A 16,189-nucleotide genomic window follows, 5' to 3' on the forward strand; every position below is an offset into this window, starting at 1 on the left:
AGTGCAGATACGTGTTCCTCCATTGAAATTTGAATTTCGCGCCGTATGCAAATTAGCCTTCACTAGCGCAACTTCGCTTTATATAGCGAATTAACGCTAGCGCAACTTCGCAAAATTACGCTACCCCTGTGCGCAACTTCGCATTTTTGTGAATTTGCGGAGCGCTGGCGAAAATTTGCCTGGCGAAGTGCGGCGAAGTTGCGCCTGGCACAAGTTCGATTCTTAGTGAATTTGCCCCTATATGCAACATTTGTAGAGAAGTCAGTTATTTTGCTTCTTTTCCACGTTTGTACTAAAGGTGAATACATGATGAATACATGAGATGATTAAATCACTCTGAGCAAATTGAGATTACTATTGCTCTGGGACACCAATTTTAATTTTATATCTGAAGTGATTTACTAGAGATAGTAAGCATTTAGATAGTAAGCATTTAGATAGCTGGAGTCGGTTATTTATACATCTGCTAGAAAAGGCAGCCTCCCTAAAATATGCATTAGACCTACTTGTCAATCAAAATCTCACCTCGATTTAAAGAGATACGGATTGCTGAGAGAGCACTAGTCAAAACTGTCCAAACTTTTGAATGGATTATATTTATAAAGTTTCTTGAAGCTTATATTAAATGTTATGGTAGTTCTCCTTTAATAGTTGCAGACTAATATTTATAACAGCAACAAATACAATAACAACAAGTTGCATCAAGTACAGAAATAATTCTGTAATATGATGCCCACCAATCTTCCTGATGTTCTACAAAGTATTAGAACTGTGGCTGGATAAATGTTAAAGCTGTACATTTGTCAAGAGCTATAAGTCCAAAATCTTATAATAGCAAGATATGATATTACAGATTGCTATGGAAAGGTTAGAGATTGAATGTTACAAATGTGATGCAATGAGAGTATGAGGAGATGGCTCTAGAAGTGCACTAGTGAGACTGAGGGAGAGTCTGTGACAGTCTGACATAGAGAGATTTGTGTTAAGGTGTGGTGTGGCTGAATTCTTGGCACTGGATGCAATTAGTCACAACAGGCATTAAATAACTATTTTTATCCTCACAGAATCAGGATTTCCTTTGGCTATGAGCTCAATCCACATCCATTAAAATCTCAAATAATGGTAGGAAGACATGTCTATGAGAAAAAACAGAGGGAGGGAGAGTGACGGGGATTGGGAGGATTCAGGGAATTTGGTTTAAGGAAATCATGCAAACTCTAAATGAATCTGTTCCAAACTGGACAAAAACGATTTACTAATATGTTACATGAAACGATGCTGTCAGCTTGATTATATATAAGCAAGTGTCTCTTAATATTGCTTCAGAATGTAAATATAAGCACCAGTGCTGTTTCCTTGCATCAGAAAACACATTTGTAACACCTATTTGGGCTGCATAGCACACAAATAGTTAAACTGTCCAGCTAGCAGTAGAAGCATGGGTTACACTGCGACTCACACAACAGGGTCAGGGCCTTCGCCATGTGGAAGTGTTCCCTTTATGGTGTAGTGCAACTACATCCCCCAGGCTACTGTGCATACAACAAAAGATGGGCGCCAGGAGGTTCTTGCAGTAAAACAGAAAACGGTTTATTTAACTATGCACAAGGCAAGTGACCACAGGTTTAGTACTCATGCAGGAGCTGAGGCAATAGCACATTTCTCACACAGAGCTGCAGGCATTAGGCATTTCTCACAGAGGAAAGGTCTCCATTAGGCATTTGCAGTATTACACACTCATTCCCTCCTGGAAGTTGTCAGGAAAGCAGCTTCTACCCTACAGTCCCTCTTCACTGAGGTCCCTGACTGGAGGCAACACACAGAGCCTCTGGGAAGCTACTCCCTTACTGCAAATCCTTGTTGGAGCTTCAGCTGCTCTTTCTCTCTCACCTCTGTGTCTTTCTCTCCTAGAGAGACTATGACAAGTCTGCCCTAGTGTAACTATTCCTCATTCACGGGGTTACCTGGTCCCCGACTTCTTCTTCCAAAGCACATGGGCCTTTCTGGGCCTAGCTGTACCCAGGCTTCCCTGAGCACACCCAGCTGGATCACCATCCACAGGCCAAAGAGGAAGTGGCCACTCCCTACACACACTATATAGCAGTGTAGCAGGGGAGTGTCATTCTCTCCTGGCAGATCACTCTAAGAAAAAGGTGGGGGCCTTAAAGCTGCAGGGCAGATTAACCCATAGGGGCCCCTACACATTCCTACTAGTATAATGCATACAGCACCTGCAGGAAGTGACTGCATACTACCTACAGCTGCCCAGCCCATGCCATAGATGCGGAGCTTTGATACTAGAGAAATTAAGCTCAGAGTGAGCCTGAGGAAAGCAGGGATCTCGGTAATAGGCTAATTGGAAGCAGCATTCTGCAGGGAGGGGAATTTTTATTGGAACTGATCTTGCTATTTGCCCCATGTCTGAGGTTAGGTTTATGTTACATGGGGTGTTTTGATTATCTTTGCTTGCAGCATGCCTACTATCTGTAGTAAATTAATTCTGATAAAAAAAAATTAAAATTGGTGTCCCAGAGCAATAGTAATCTCAATTTGCACAGGGTGATTCAATCATCTTATGTGTTTATCATGTATTCACCTTTACTACCAACATGGAAAAGAAGCAGTTTTCCAAATACATTCATGTATCAAAAAATATCTCTTTTATTTTATTGAATAATTGATAATAAAATAATTAAAACTGTCTTGATCAGGAAATGCTTTCAGAAATCAGGTATTTTATCCTCTTGCAGCACCACTGAATTGTTGTTTTTTGAGAAAGATTTAATTTCAGCATGTTTCTCACCATTCTTCCACTGCCAATCTCACCTGCTAGCAGCATCAGTCTTCAGAATCTGCTACATTAGTGTATAGTCCAGGGGTAGGCAACCTGCGGCTCCGGAGCCTCATGCGGCTCTTCATCCTGCTTGCTTCGGCACGTCGTCTATACAGCCCTCACAACTGCAGCTGCGAGGGCTGTAGAGACGTCCCAGGAGTGACAAGAGAAAAAAGTTTATAAGCTGTGTTATGTTTTGCGGCTCCAGACTATTTTTCTTTAGTGGAAGAGGGGGCAAAATGGCTCTTTGATAGTAAAGGTTGCTGACCCCTGGTATAGTCTAATTGCACCTCTAAAGATTCATGCTTGTAACAAATGGAATGACGGCAGTCACACTGCCTGCATTTTAGTGTATGTGTTATAAGAACACGTATTAAAACCCCAGAAAAACCCATATTTTTGAAAAGTATACATTCTGACATGGGGAAATATTTATTTCAACTCTAATGATCAAACTGCAAAGCTTTCCTAAACTAGTGGTTTTCTCAAAACCAGAGTTGCAATTTGCCGCATTTATCATGCACTATTTCTTCTTCTAAATATGAACGCCTTTTAAATGTCAGGCTGGATTGTGTGTATCATACTAAATAGTGGAATTCCCCTGTAAAAAGAGGCAATATTAGGGTTGATCCTAGCACTGTTTCAATCCTTTATTAGCCAGCCCCAAAGGGTAATGGAATGAAAGGCCTAACGTTTGCCACTTCTAGTAACTCATAACATTAACAACCAATCAGACGAGTGGTTTAAAGCAGCTGTCTGCTATGGGTTATTAGACAAAAAGCAAACTGACAGTTTATTACATTACCCCGTAAATTCTAAATGTTGACACTAAAGTGACAGTCTGATGCAGGTCCTACCTAGGTTCTATTTTAGTTGATTTATTATTACCATTTATAGGGCCAACAAGAAGAGGGTTGGTTGTGTAGACTTCATTAAGCCATTAGCTTCCTTTCTTTTATGACTAGCACTCTCCTAATATATTTCTGTTGCCTTTACACTTATGGTCTAGTAAAACAAGCTTTAAATCACAGCTCAAAAAGCATACAGGTCCAAAAAAATATATAAAACAAGTAAACAAAAAAAGCTATACACAATATTACACATTAAAAAATCTCCAGATGATATGCAAAGCATCTGTAGTCAGGTTTATAAAAGTTTTTAAATATAAATAACACTCCTAAGCAAGTAGTAGCTTTTACAGATTTTTTAGATATAAAATATTTTTCACAGCTTTATAAATACAGCCCATATTGTTGCAGTTAAGTGTGGCTCAAGAGATGAGCTGCTGATGCTGGGTAGTAGAACTAAAATCCCACATGCTCTGCATATGGACCCATTTAGTCTGTGATGCAATTTGGCAGCTAGTAGGAATAAAAAAGCTACAGTTCTCTCATTAATACACTTTGTTATGGGTGGAGGAATTAGATTCTCAGCCTAGGCGGGAGTTTGCCAGTTGAGGCTATTCTGGCAGAGTTTATTGGTAATATTAACTATTTGTTGTGCATTTGAATGAGAGGATTTCATAACTCATGTGGATTTACAGACAGAAAGAAAGAAAAGGCTTAGGTCACACAATTAAAGAAAACACCTGAAAAGGCCACATTCTTTATGAGTTTGAGTTCTGTATATTTCCTAATAACTGAAAACATATACTATTTTCCAGGAATAATAGGGTGTCACATCTGTCTTTAGGGGGGTGTTAGAGGGAACAGTTCTACATGTATAGAGCAAGTTCTAACTGTGCAAAAGTACATGGTGAAAGCAAAAAATGTTGCACATAAAAATTTGTGAAATCCCTTTGAATTAGTCTCATTTTACATTAGGCCAGCCTATGCTGACCTCTCCTTCTCAATTGTTTATTTAATTAAGGTCTTTGATTAAACAAGTTTATCTTGAACATCTGGATAGTTTGCTGAGATTTATTATATGCACAGTATCACCTGTTCAACCCCCTCCAAAGTGAAAATTCTTTATCCTGCGGATGAAGCAACAAAGTACAATGAGCCACTGTTACAAGACTCTGCCCATGCCATATAAAAGATTATTATTCTATTATGTATACGTAGTTGAGAGACCATTTATGTATGCTTTCTTAATGCCATTTAGATATATGTTAATGTAGATTGAATTTTTTGTAGTATTTGGCCAGCTGTTATCTACCATACCACAATGAGAGAGTATGTATCTTTTCCTGTCTTACGTAATAGTAACTTGGAATATGTTGGGATACCTTGTTTTAAAACACAGAGGACTATAACAGATCTACATTTGTGAGGGTTCATCCAAATATAAGTATTTTGTTACAGTAAATTTGTTAACTGAAGTCAATAACCAATGTAACTTGATGTCAGTAACTTATTGTTACCATGTGGATAAATTTAAACTTGCCAAATTCTTATTCTGTGTTTCTACTTTTACACAAATAACTTCTCTATGGGTGCCTTTCCATACATTTTTTCTGTCCCTGCCCCTTTTTTAATTATCATTCAATTTATTTTAATTCTCTGTTTGCTTTTCCTTCCCTTTTGTGTTTATTCTCCTCTCCCTTAATTTTTTTAGTCTTTGTTTGTAACATTTTTTCAGATTTTTCTTATTTTCTTTCTTTTTCTCCTTTCCTCTCTACCTCATTTCTTCTTTTGTGGAAACACCTTGACTCTATAAATCTCCTCCCCCTTAAAGGAAAACTATACCCCCAAAATGAATACTTAAGCAACAGATAGTTTATCTCAAATTGAATGACATATTAAAGAATCTTACCAAACTGGAATATATATTTACATAAATATTGCCCTTTTACATCTCTTGCCTTGAGCCACCATTTCGTGACTCTATCTGTGCTGTCTCAGAGATCACCTGACCAGAAATACTACAACACTAACTGTAACAGGAAGAAGTGAGGAAGCAAAAGGCAGAACTCTGTCTGTTAATTGGCTCATGTGACCTAACAAGTATGGTTTGTTGGTATGTTTGTGTGCACAGTGAATCGTAGGATCTCAGGGGGCGGCCCTTATTTTTTAAAATGGCAATTTTCTATTCATGATTACCCAATGGCACATACTACTAAAAAAGTATATTATTATGATAATGGTTCATTTACATGAAGCAGGGTTTTACACATGAGCTGTTTTACTCAGTATCTTTTAATAGAGACCTACATTGTTTGGGGGGTATAGTTTTCCTTTAATAATTTAGCATATTTTCCCAGTTATTCTGTGGGCCTTCCCTAAATCACTTCATGTGTTCCAATTTTCCTTTCTTTTTCTCACTCTCCTGTTCAATTCCATTCTATCCTGTCGTCCTATTTTGGGCATTACTGTCCTCTCTTTCACTCAGGCACTCCACCCTTACTATTTCAAGCCCCTTTACAGAGGTATAACTATGAAAGTGCTCTGTGTTTAAGTCCCAGGTTTCACAAGATATTCCCAATTACTTTCTCTGTACGATGTCTCTTCTCCACCCCACTACCCATTGTCCCTAACATGATCAGCCTCAGACCCTTCCATTTTAATTTCCCTTTGTATTTTTACCAAAAATGAAAATTCACATCAACATCTTCAATCTACGCCTATGGGAGTACAACACGTTTTCGTGAATTAACTTTGTTTTGGTGAATATTCTCTTAGCATCAGTGAGCATTCAGATCTTTTGGCCAGGTGAATTATCTCCAGTGCAAAACTGTGAATATTGGGCAATTTACTATGAGTACAATAATGAATTCTCACAAAGACACATCTCTTCTGGGTCAGGCTGGCAAACCACTGCTATAAAAATAAAGCAGCCAGTTTTGCATCTCTACATCAAAACCTCCATGCTAATATCCCACAGACATCATTGCTCAAAAGCATTTTCCCAACTAAAAACTGTATTTGGAAAATACATTGATGACTTTTGACAGACACTTTACACTTACCTACAGTCTTATATAAGATAGAATATGCTTCTTTGTATTTCTCTTTTTTTCACTCTTCCCGCTAGCTTCCTACTATACCCTCCTTATTTTGCTTTGTTCTTTCTATTTTCATCTACAACTAAAGCATGCTCTACAAGCATGCAAAGCAAGAGATTTGACACAATTTATAGCAATATATTCACACAGCCATTTATATGGATTTTTTCAAATTACATTGACATTCTATGTCAAATGTTGTAGTAAAGTAAAACCAAGATAATGCAGATTAATACGTCTTTGCTTTGCACAATGCCAGGCCCATTTACAAAAAACAGGGCAAGGTGCAAAATAATAAACATGGGTTTAAAGTGCACTTTTCAACTTGCCCCAAAAATAGATGTGCATGCTGCTTCTAGAGTGCAGAGTTGCACCTTACTATGTATACAGGACCTCCTGTATTTCACCCCGGTGAGAGGCAAAATGTAGTCAGCACTTGGATGTCCCCTGGCATACCTCATGCTTGTCATTCAGACAAAGCATGGCAAACCCCTTGTATTTATATATTTGCAAGGTATTCAGCTCGATTTGCACTAACCAGTAGTTCAGATACAAGTGGTCCATGTATGAGCCCTAGTACTCCAGCACCCCTGTTAAATATTGCCCACTTATGTGCTAGCATCTGTGATAAACTAGATGCTAGCACATAAGTGGGCAATATAATTACCATTACTGCTAATTATTGGGCTGTTCCAGTGGGACACAGTGAAAAAAAACTGGTGGGCTCTGATCCTTGTGCCCCGCTGGCAACTGCAGACACCAGAGCTCTCTCAACAATTCCCATAGGGAGGAAGCACACCAAACATATGATTTTGCCTTTTAGGACATTTATTCAGCAGTGTTGGCACAAGCTTTCGGGGTCAACCCCTTCCTCAGGTGCAATCACCTGAGGAAGGGGTTGACCCCGAAAGCTTGTGCCAACACTGCTGAATAAATGTCCTAAAAGGCAAAATCATATGTTTGGTGTGCTTCCTCCCTATGGGAATTGTTGTATGAAAACCAGGCTTGGAAGTAGCTGGAGGAGTTGAATGCACCCTAAAGGAAAAAGGAAAAGTAAGTGGTGTGCCGAAGAATATGTATGCAGGTATACCAGAGCTCTCTCCCCACGATGACGCAAAAGGCAAGCAATGATGATGACTGCAAAAGGTAAGCAAGGTTTGTGGTGAGTATCGGGAAAAGGGGGGGGAGCTGGTGGCATTCACAACGGGGCTCTGGGGGCCCAGGCAGCAGCCCTGGACACCCCAGTCCGACACTGGGGGTCTATTCAAGTCGTTCAAAGCCATACAGGCAGTTCAGTGGGCTTTTGCTAAAATCCCTAGCATTTCTGTGACTTTGATAGGGAAATGAGTTAGGTAGCTCTGTGGGCAAAGGTCTGATAGTGGTATAAATTACTGAATATGTTGGTGTTATACAAATAAAGGATGATACCATTCATAGTACCACTCAGTGAACAGAACAGGAATAACTATGCAGATTATGTGCTGTGATGCTGTGTTTGAATACATATCCTTTTCTTCATGTTTAAGATCTACTCATATATTTTCTATATGCCGTCAGTGTCTCAAACTTTACACTGTTTTGAGACCGACTTCTTGTAATATATATATATATATATATATATATATATATATATACTGTATATATATATATATAATATCAGATTACCATAAAACATAAATGTATGATGCTTCTTTTTATATATTAAGTTCACATGGTATATTTTCAGGAGAATAAGTCAACCCAGTAAAGGGTTAATCCTCTCGCCCCCACGTAATTGCATTCTGGGGGGGAGTACAAAAACATATCATTTGAAACATGGGACATTTGAAACTCCACCTCATAGCTGCCTGGGTCTGAACTCACAGACACACACATAAACAACGTCTGTCTCTCTCCCTCAATCTGTGCGGCTCTGACCTTAGGGGATGCACTAACTTTCAAAATTAACATTACACAACAATCAAGAACCTGGTCCATCTGTGCTTCTCTGTGTCCGACTGCAAAAGCTGCAAGAATGATGCTAACGTGCTGCCTCGGAAAGCTGAATAAGGCGCATCTTTTGGGGAGTCTGTTAAGCATGCTCATACTACTTGGTGAGTAGCAATTCATTGTGTTCACGGCACATTGCATGGCAGAGGTTTCTCTGCTTTTTTTGTCCTAAAGACAGGACTTGTAGACATGAGCACAATGTTACATTTAAGAGGATAACTGTAAGCGCCCACTGACCCCTGAATATTTGTTTTTGCTTTTGCCAAGAGATATTAGAGAGAAATGAGTGTAATTACACTATTATATCTCTGTGCCCCTTTCACTGGATTACCAGTATGTTCTGCATGAAAATATTTTAATGCACATTGTAAACACATGCAAAAACATTCTCTGATTCGAAAGGGTTATTCTGTTCATGCTCCTTTAATCATTCTTAAATACACAATGTTGGTGAACTCAAGTAACTGCATTGTTCCTGTACAGAACCTCTGTAAAAGTACAGCTGGGTATGTGCTAATGCAGTGGTTTGCTTGGCTATGGGAGAGTGAATTTCTGTTTCCCAGTTTATAGATGATTTTTTGCTGCCAAGGTACGGTATTTAAAAAACACATGTTATATAGCATATAAAATCTGCAAATACAGAACACTATACACGTGAGTTTGGGATTATACCGTCTTGGACTTTTTGTCTTTTCATATGCAATGAGAAATAATATATTCAAAGTGATTAAAGGGAAACTGTCACTATCATAATAATTCACTCAATAGCACTGGATGTTTAATAAATGTGTTTGTGTTTCACTTATAGTTTTATTCGTTTTTAACATATATTTAATAATAAATGTGTAAATTTGTCAAGCTAACATGTTTTTTGCAGCTGCAACCAACAAACTGATCTGTTAATAACTGTGAATTTTCACCTTGAGTCTGGAAATTGCAGGGTATTACTGACTGGGTTGTTTGTTCTAGGAAGAACACATTAGGTTGAGAAAACACATAAGCCGTTTCTATTTCAATAACTATAAGGAAAAAAAACCTATAGAATTTTTAAGAATCCACTGCCTCAAAAGTTTAGTTGTTTTTTTTCTACTATGATACTATAGTTTCCCTTTATCAGAAAGTGCTTATTTTCTCATTGTTTAAGGAGTTCTTTTTTAATTGTTTGTGACAACTTGTGCTCTAGCTGGACTAAGGCTAGGGTCAGATGGGGCAGAAATCAGCCTGTTGAAATCCAAAGTCCAATTTAAGTCCCTCACCTATAGCTGAATCCTCTTCTCTGTTTGCGTCCAGAAGCCATGTGTTGGCTCCAGTACTCACTCGGCAGATTTTGGCGCAGAAATGTGAGATTTTGCATATCATGCAAAATCCGCAATACCTTCAAAACCTGCAGAAGAGAAGGGGAGCAGTGAGGCAACGGATTTTCCACCTGCAAAGAATTTTTATAGTGTGGCCCAAGACTAAGGGCTTTTGCACATGAGTGTTTTGCCCTGTGTTCTGCTGCATTCCACAGCAGGAGAGCACAGGACAAACTCAACCTATTCTTACTTATTAACCCATACTAAAACAGGCGCACCCAAAAGCAGGTGGGATGCATCAAGTTGCACACAGTTTATTAAACTGAAACAGTATTGTTAATTGCCTGTACACTTACGTTCCCCTAAAACTTGACTGGAGCAAAATGTATGTATGTAATGTCAGTGGTCAACCTGAAACAACACAGGACCTGAACTCCATATACTTCTGCTGAGTGTAATTTATCCATGCATGTGTGTGGTCTATTTTCACTAAGATCTGTCTAATTATAATGCAAGGCAATCTGTTGGGTATCCAACAATTTGTATTAAACAAGCCTGTGAAGCATAGCCAAAACCCCGACTAGCATGGTCACAGTGTGTTCCTCCTCTAAATTGTCATAGAGTACTAGATTATAGCACAGTTAAAGCATTTTTCTCCCTAATTTTGGAGAAAATGACAAAGGAGACAGACAATAACCACTTGTGCCCAAGTTAGAGACGTGTGTATAAAGTAAATTCAAACCAAATGTAGTAGGTTCAGGTAACATTTTGGATCAGGGTGGTTAGTAGGGATTAGATTTCATGTATTACATCATTCTCCAAACATGGGAAAGACAAATCACACCCTTTGGCCTTTAACATTAGTAGGGGAAACCTAAGACAATTTCCTAAGGTTTGTTTTTCTAAAGAGCTAGGTTGAATTCCTGCACATACCCCTCATCAGTCCTTTTGTTATTTGTGCCCATGTTACAGTGGGAGTTCAATGGGGGGAGGATTTAATGTGGGTTAGTGAGAGCCTATCTGTAAAGAAAAAACATCTGGGGTCTGATTTTATTAAGATTAACATAAATTGAATTAAAGGGTGTGGTGGCTGAACTAGGCTTGGTACCATAAAAGCAATTTTAATATAGCAGATTAAAACATGTGGTAAAAGCAAGGGCATTATAAGCTTTAGATAATGAGGCACAGCATAGAGCTGATGATCAAATGTGGATTCTTTAGATAAGATACATTTGCATGAAATCCCACAGAAGTTAAACTTTCATTAATTTAACTGAAATTAACTGAGGACATTAGTCTTACACATAGTTTTGTAAAAAGTTGTTTAGAAATGCATGCAGAGTTAATGGATTATTGACCCATCTGTCCGGTAACTGTACAAAGTGCCGCCATTAAAACATTTTTGGGGCCCCCTGGGCCCCACCCGAGCCCCTAAGCTACACCCCAGATCCACACCACAGTTAAAAGACCACACAGACATCAGTGCTAAAAACAGCAACCCCACCTCCACACAAGTTATAAAAAGCCATTGATGGTCAGGTCCCCCTATAAGTAAAAAAAAAACTGTAGCGCCAGGGCCCCCCATAAAAGATTTTTTAAAAAAAATCATTGGTGATCAGGGCCCCCATAAGTTAAACAAGATGTTGTCACCAGGGCCCCCCTTACAAGTTAAGAAAATTGGGGCCCCAAAGAATATTTAAAAAAAAAAACATTGGCGCCAGGGCCCCCCTTAAAATTGGGGCCCCAAAGAATATTTTTCAAAAAAAACATTGGTGTCAGTGGCCTATAGAGTATTAAAATAATACATTGGTGGCCAGGGGATTAAAAAAACATACATTGGTGTTCAGAGGAATTGAACTCGTGGCTTCAGGACTTCAACGTCACCTCTTTTTCGTGATTTTGGGTCTTTTGCTGCTTCAGGACTTAAATTTCTGCTGTTTTCATGACTTTGGGTCTTTTCACCGTTTTGGGACCTAGGCTTCGGCTGTTTTCATGACTTCGGGTCTTTTCGGTGCTTCAGGACTTCAATTACTGCTGTTTTCGTGACTTTGGGTCTTTTCACCGCTTCGGGACTTAGGCTTCAGATATTTCCGTGGCTTTGGGTATTTTTACCGCTTCGGGACGTCGGCTGTTCGGCTTTTCCGCCACTTTGGAAGAAGGTGGCGTGGCTTTGGCGCTGTCAAGGGGGGCCATCGCTTTAGAAAAGTTCTGCACTTACGGGCCCCCTTCAGGCCCAAGCCTGGTCCACTTGTACCCCCTGTGCCCCCCTGGTGGCAGCCCTGACTGTATATGATCTGTTTCTCCATGAACAATTCCATGACCATGTGGGTTCTCTAGTAATACATTGGCCAATAGATATTTAACATGTCCAGTCACAATCTGATTGAAATTGAGCATATTAGAAAATCTGCAGCATTTAGGCCCATTCACAAAGATATATGTCAGATAATTAGTGTGAGCATTTGCCAACAATATTTTTCTGTGTTTACCATGACTTCCACACTGCTAAGACAGAATAATTCTTCTGATACTTTGGGCTATTGCACAGAAGGCCTTTTTAATCTAAGCATCAATCAGAAGTGTCAATAGCAAGGAATCGATTGCCACTGAAATAGTCATCAATATGTTTTCAATCTAACTTGTGGGACCTAAGCTACTGGGACCCATCATTATTAGTCACCTGCCATACTGATCACCTCTACTTGTATTGCCAAAGCTTTTGACTTGCTCTTGACTGTCCTGTAGAATTGAATCCAGTGTGAAGAATGTCTTTTTCAAGCCTGAAGTCAAATTCCATTTCCTAAGGTGCACAGCTGTCATAATACTTTCTGCAAGGATATCATAAACATTGGTTGGGAGTTTCCCAGCTTTATTGGTGGTTTTGTACAAAAGTGATTAAAGCACAAGTGATTAGCGTAATGAGGTGCACATTCTTGTGTCTTATCGGCAAGGATTCAGGCATGGCAAATGCCTGGTGGGATAGAGTTCAAGCCCAAGTGATGTCATGATGCAGATTTGTTTCCTCTCTGTGTTCTCTCTGTGCCTTTGAAAAAACGTCATCAGCATCCTGTCTGACACTTAGTAATAGCATATATATTTTATCTAATGTTTTCAGAGGGAGGAGGTTACACACTAATTGTTCCATTTCCATGTAACAGACCTAGTGTCAGTTCCTAATTTAGAAAAGGTTGGTAGGGTTGTAGCTATTATTGGACATGGTATAATTGGTTACAGTCTATTTTTGATCATCCTGTTGTGGTTCATGCTTCCCCAAAGCCATCAGCAAAATCAAATGTACGTCCAGAATTCACGTGTGAAGCAGGTTTTTAATTTTCTGACTGATTTTGCCAACCAGTAAATGTAATTTTATACAATGAGGTGTTATTCGTTTGAAATACACTAGGGGTCATTTACAGAAACAAATGTAGAATGCAAAGTGCAGTTTCTTACACATAACTGTTGGGGCCCGTCAAGCTGCATCCATTTTATTTGTGCCTGATCTGTCGAAACAGATGCAATTTTTCTAGGGTTTCCCAGTTTCAGCAGGCGCAGATGAACTCCCACACTTTATTCAATCTGCATTGTGAAACTGGCAAGAGAGAGTTTTAATGTAAAACTGTATGCACATTTGAGACAATATAGAACAAAAGAACATTTTTTGAAAGAATGTAGAATTTGTTATTAATATTAATGTGAAACTGGCAAGAGAGAGTTTATATGTAAACCAGCATGTATGTATTTAACACTAATTAGATGATCCGTTTTTCACATACACACTCACATACACACACGCAGGTAGAGAAAGGATTCTATCATATTTTTGCACATTTGAGATTTGACAATATTGAACAAAATAATTTTTTTGAAAGAATATATATATATATATATATATATATATAAAAAAATTGTAGAAAGGACCAGCACTCCGTTTTCCAAAAAAATTCAATGGTTTATTCAAAACTCACAGTGTCTCCACTGTGAGTTTTGAATAAACCATTGAATTTTTTTGGAAAACGGAGTGCTGGTCCTTTCTACAATTTTATATACCTAAACTTGACCAAGCACCCGGCAAAAACTACATCTATAGAACCATAATTTGTAAAGTTAAAATATTTCAAATACTGATCTACTCCAGATTCAGAAAGTCGTTTAAATTATATTCAGATGTTGCTGGTCTCAATACAAGTGCATAACATTTCTTAGTCATCTATAAACTGAAAGTTATTATGTGGTTTTGGAGTCCAAATTTTATTCCTACTATCCTTGGAGTTAATTCTTGCACTGAAGTCAAGGAAAATTATGTAGTGAATAATTTCTTACACCAAAAAAACCCAAAACAAAAAACAGAAACAGCACCTGTCTTTAATATGGAATTAAAATGAGGCTTCGTGTATTCTTGCATAACAGAAAAAAGTTCCATAAAGGGCCATGCCCTAAAGGTGCAGGGTTATGTCTAGGACAGCAATAGTTATTGTTGCATGGGCGCTGTAAAGGCCATGAAGTAACTGTTGGTTGGTCTTTAAAAGACAAGGTATTTGCTGTTTTACTGTTAGTTACCTTATGTGCTTTCTTTCTTTTTAGAAAACACCTCTTTTGCTGTTGGTTCTGAAATTTCTTCGACAGCTCATGCAACTGAGCAAACAACTGCAACTCAAGGTAAGTTATCTCCATCCTCAATATAACTAACAAGTTTACAAATGATTGCTTGAAATGGGAGACTATACAGGTGCAAGTGTATACCTACAGGCTGAAATGATTACCATAAAGACGTTTAACCTTTCTTTTCTGAAAACAAAAGTCTGTTCTTTTATATGTCCTTTTATAGTTTCATACTTTATTACGTATAAATGTATATGGCAAGCTATATCACTTATTGTTTTTATATTACACTTGCGTCAAACAAGTGTCATGCGTCAACATTATTCGGACTCCCATTGACTTTAATGTGGGAGTTAAAATTGACGCGGGAGTCAAAATTCACGTTCCAAATTTAGCAGGAAATTCACAAATTTTTCAGCCAAGCAAAATGGGCCAAACTCACCCATCACTAATTATAACTATGACATTTCCACTCTCCACAATTGAAAGTTGACAGAACTGCTGTGTGCTATATCATAGAGTGTGTATGCATGTTGTGTTTGCCAGGGTCAATGACCCTTTTAGCTAATTTAGCTTTTAGACATTTCATACTAGATAAGGGCAGAATAGAATGGCAAATAGTTGAACATTTTTGAGAGAATATGAAATATATAGAAGGCTGAAAAAAATATATAAAAATATACCCATACCATGTAAATTTAAAATGTTTCAAATATTGATCTACTCCAGATTCAGAAAGTTATTTAAATTACAGTATATTCAGATGTTGCTAGTCTCAGTACTAGTGCATAACATTTCTTAGTCATCTATAAACTGAAAGTTATGTGGTTTTGGTGAGTACATAAAGAGTGTGTTTGCATGTTGTGTTTGCCGGGGTCAGTGACCCCATTAGCCAATTTAGCTTTTAGACATTTCATACTAGATAAGAGCAGAATAGAATGGCAAATAGTTCAGACATTACTTGGTTCAAATTACTACAGGTATGCGATTCGTTATCTGGAAACCCATTATCCAGAAAACTCTGAATTTACGAAAGTTCATCTCTCATAGACTCTATTTTACTCAAATAATTCTAATATTTAAAAAGGATTTCCTTTTTCGCTGTAGTAATAAAACAGTACCTTCTATTTAATTCAAACTAAGATGTAATGCTTTCAGAAGCAGAACCAGTCTATTGGGTTTATTTAATATTTACATGATTTCCTAGTAGACTTAAGATCCAAACTACAGAAAGATCTGTTATCTAGAAAGCACCAGGTCCTGAGCTTTCTGGATAACATGTCCCCTTCCTGTACTTTTTTGAGCTTTTCACGCAGGTATTTGATACAGTATGTGCAGGAATTGGTGCACCTCTGTAATTGTTTATATAGGTGTTTTGTAGGAAACATTTACAAACACAAACGTGGTGCCCTTTTTCCCTATGTCAATTTTTGGTTCAAGCCCCCCATTTGAGGCCAATTCAACATTTGAAGTCAAGGTATACTGGCTCTTGAAACAATCCGCCTTTTTTGTGTTAATTGCTAAGCT

At 38.2% G+C, this 16,189-nt stretch overlaps 1 protein-coding gene across 1 annotated transcript in view; it reads left to right on the forward strand.

Annotated features, from left to right (window-relative positions):
- The first annotated feature begins 7,887 nt into the window (after positions 1–7,887).
- LOC108709385 (hematopoietic progenitor cell antigen CD34) overlaps positions 7,888–16,189 on the forward strand; it is a 38,932-nt gene continuing 30,630 nt past the window's right edge. The window contains exons 1-3 of the mRNA XM_041584718.1: positions 7,888–7,899; positions 8,623–8,872; positions 14,645–14,719. Coding sequence (XP_041440652.1) covers positions 7,888–7,899; positions 8,623–8,872; positions 14,645–14,719 — 337 coding nt within the window. The remainder of the gene's footprint in view (positions 7,900–8,622; positions 8,873–14,644; positions 14,720–16,189) is intronic.

Source organism: Xenopus laevis, chromosome 2S (assembly GCF_017654675.1).
Source record: "Xenopus laevis strain J_2021 chromosome 2S, Xenopus_laevis_v10.1, whole genome shotgun sequence".
In the NCBI taxonomy this organism is placed as follows: Eukaryota; Metazoa; Chordata; class Amphibia; order Anura; family Pipidae; genus Xenopus; species Xenopus laevis.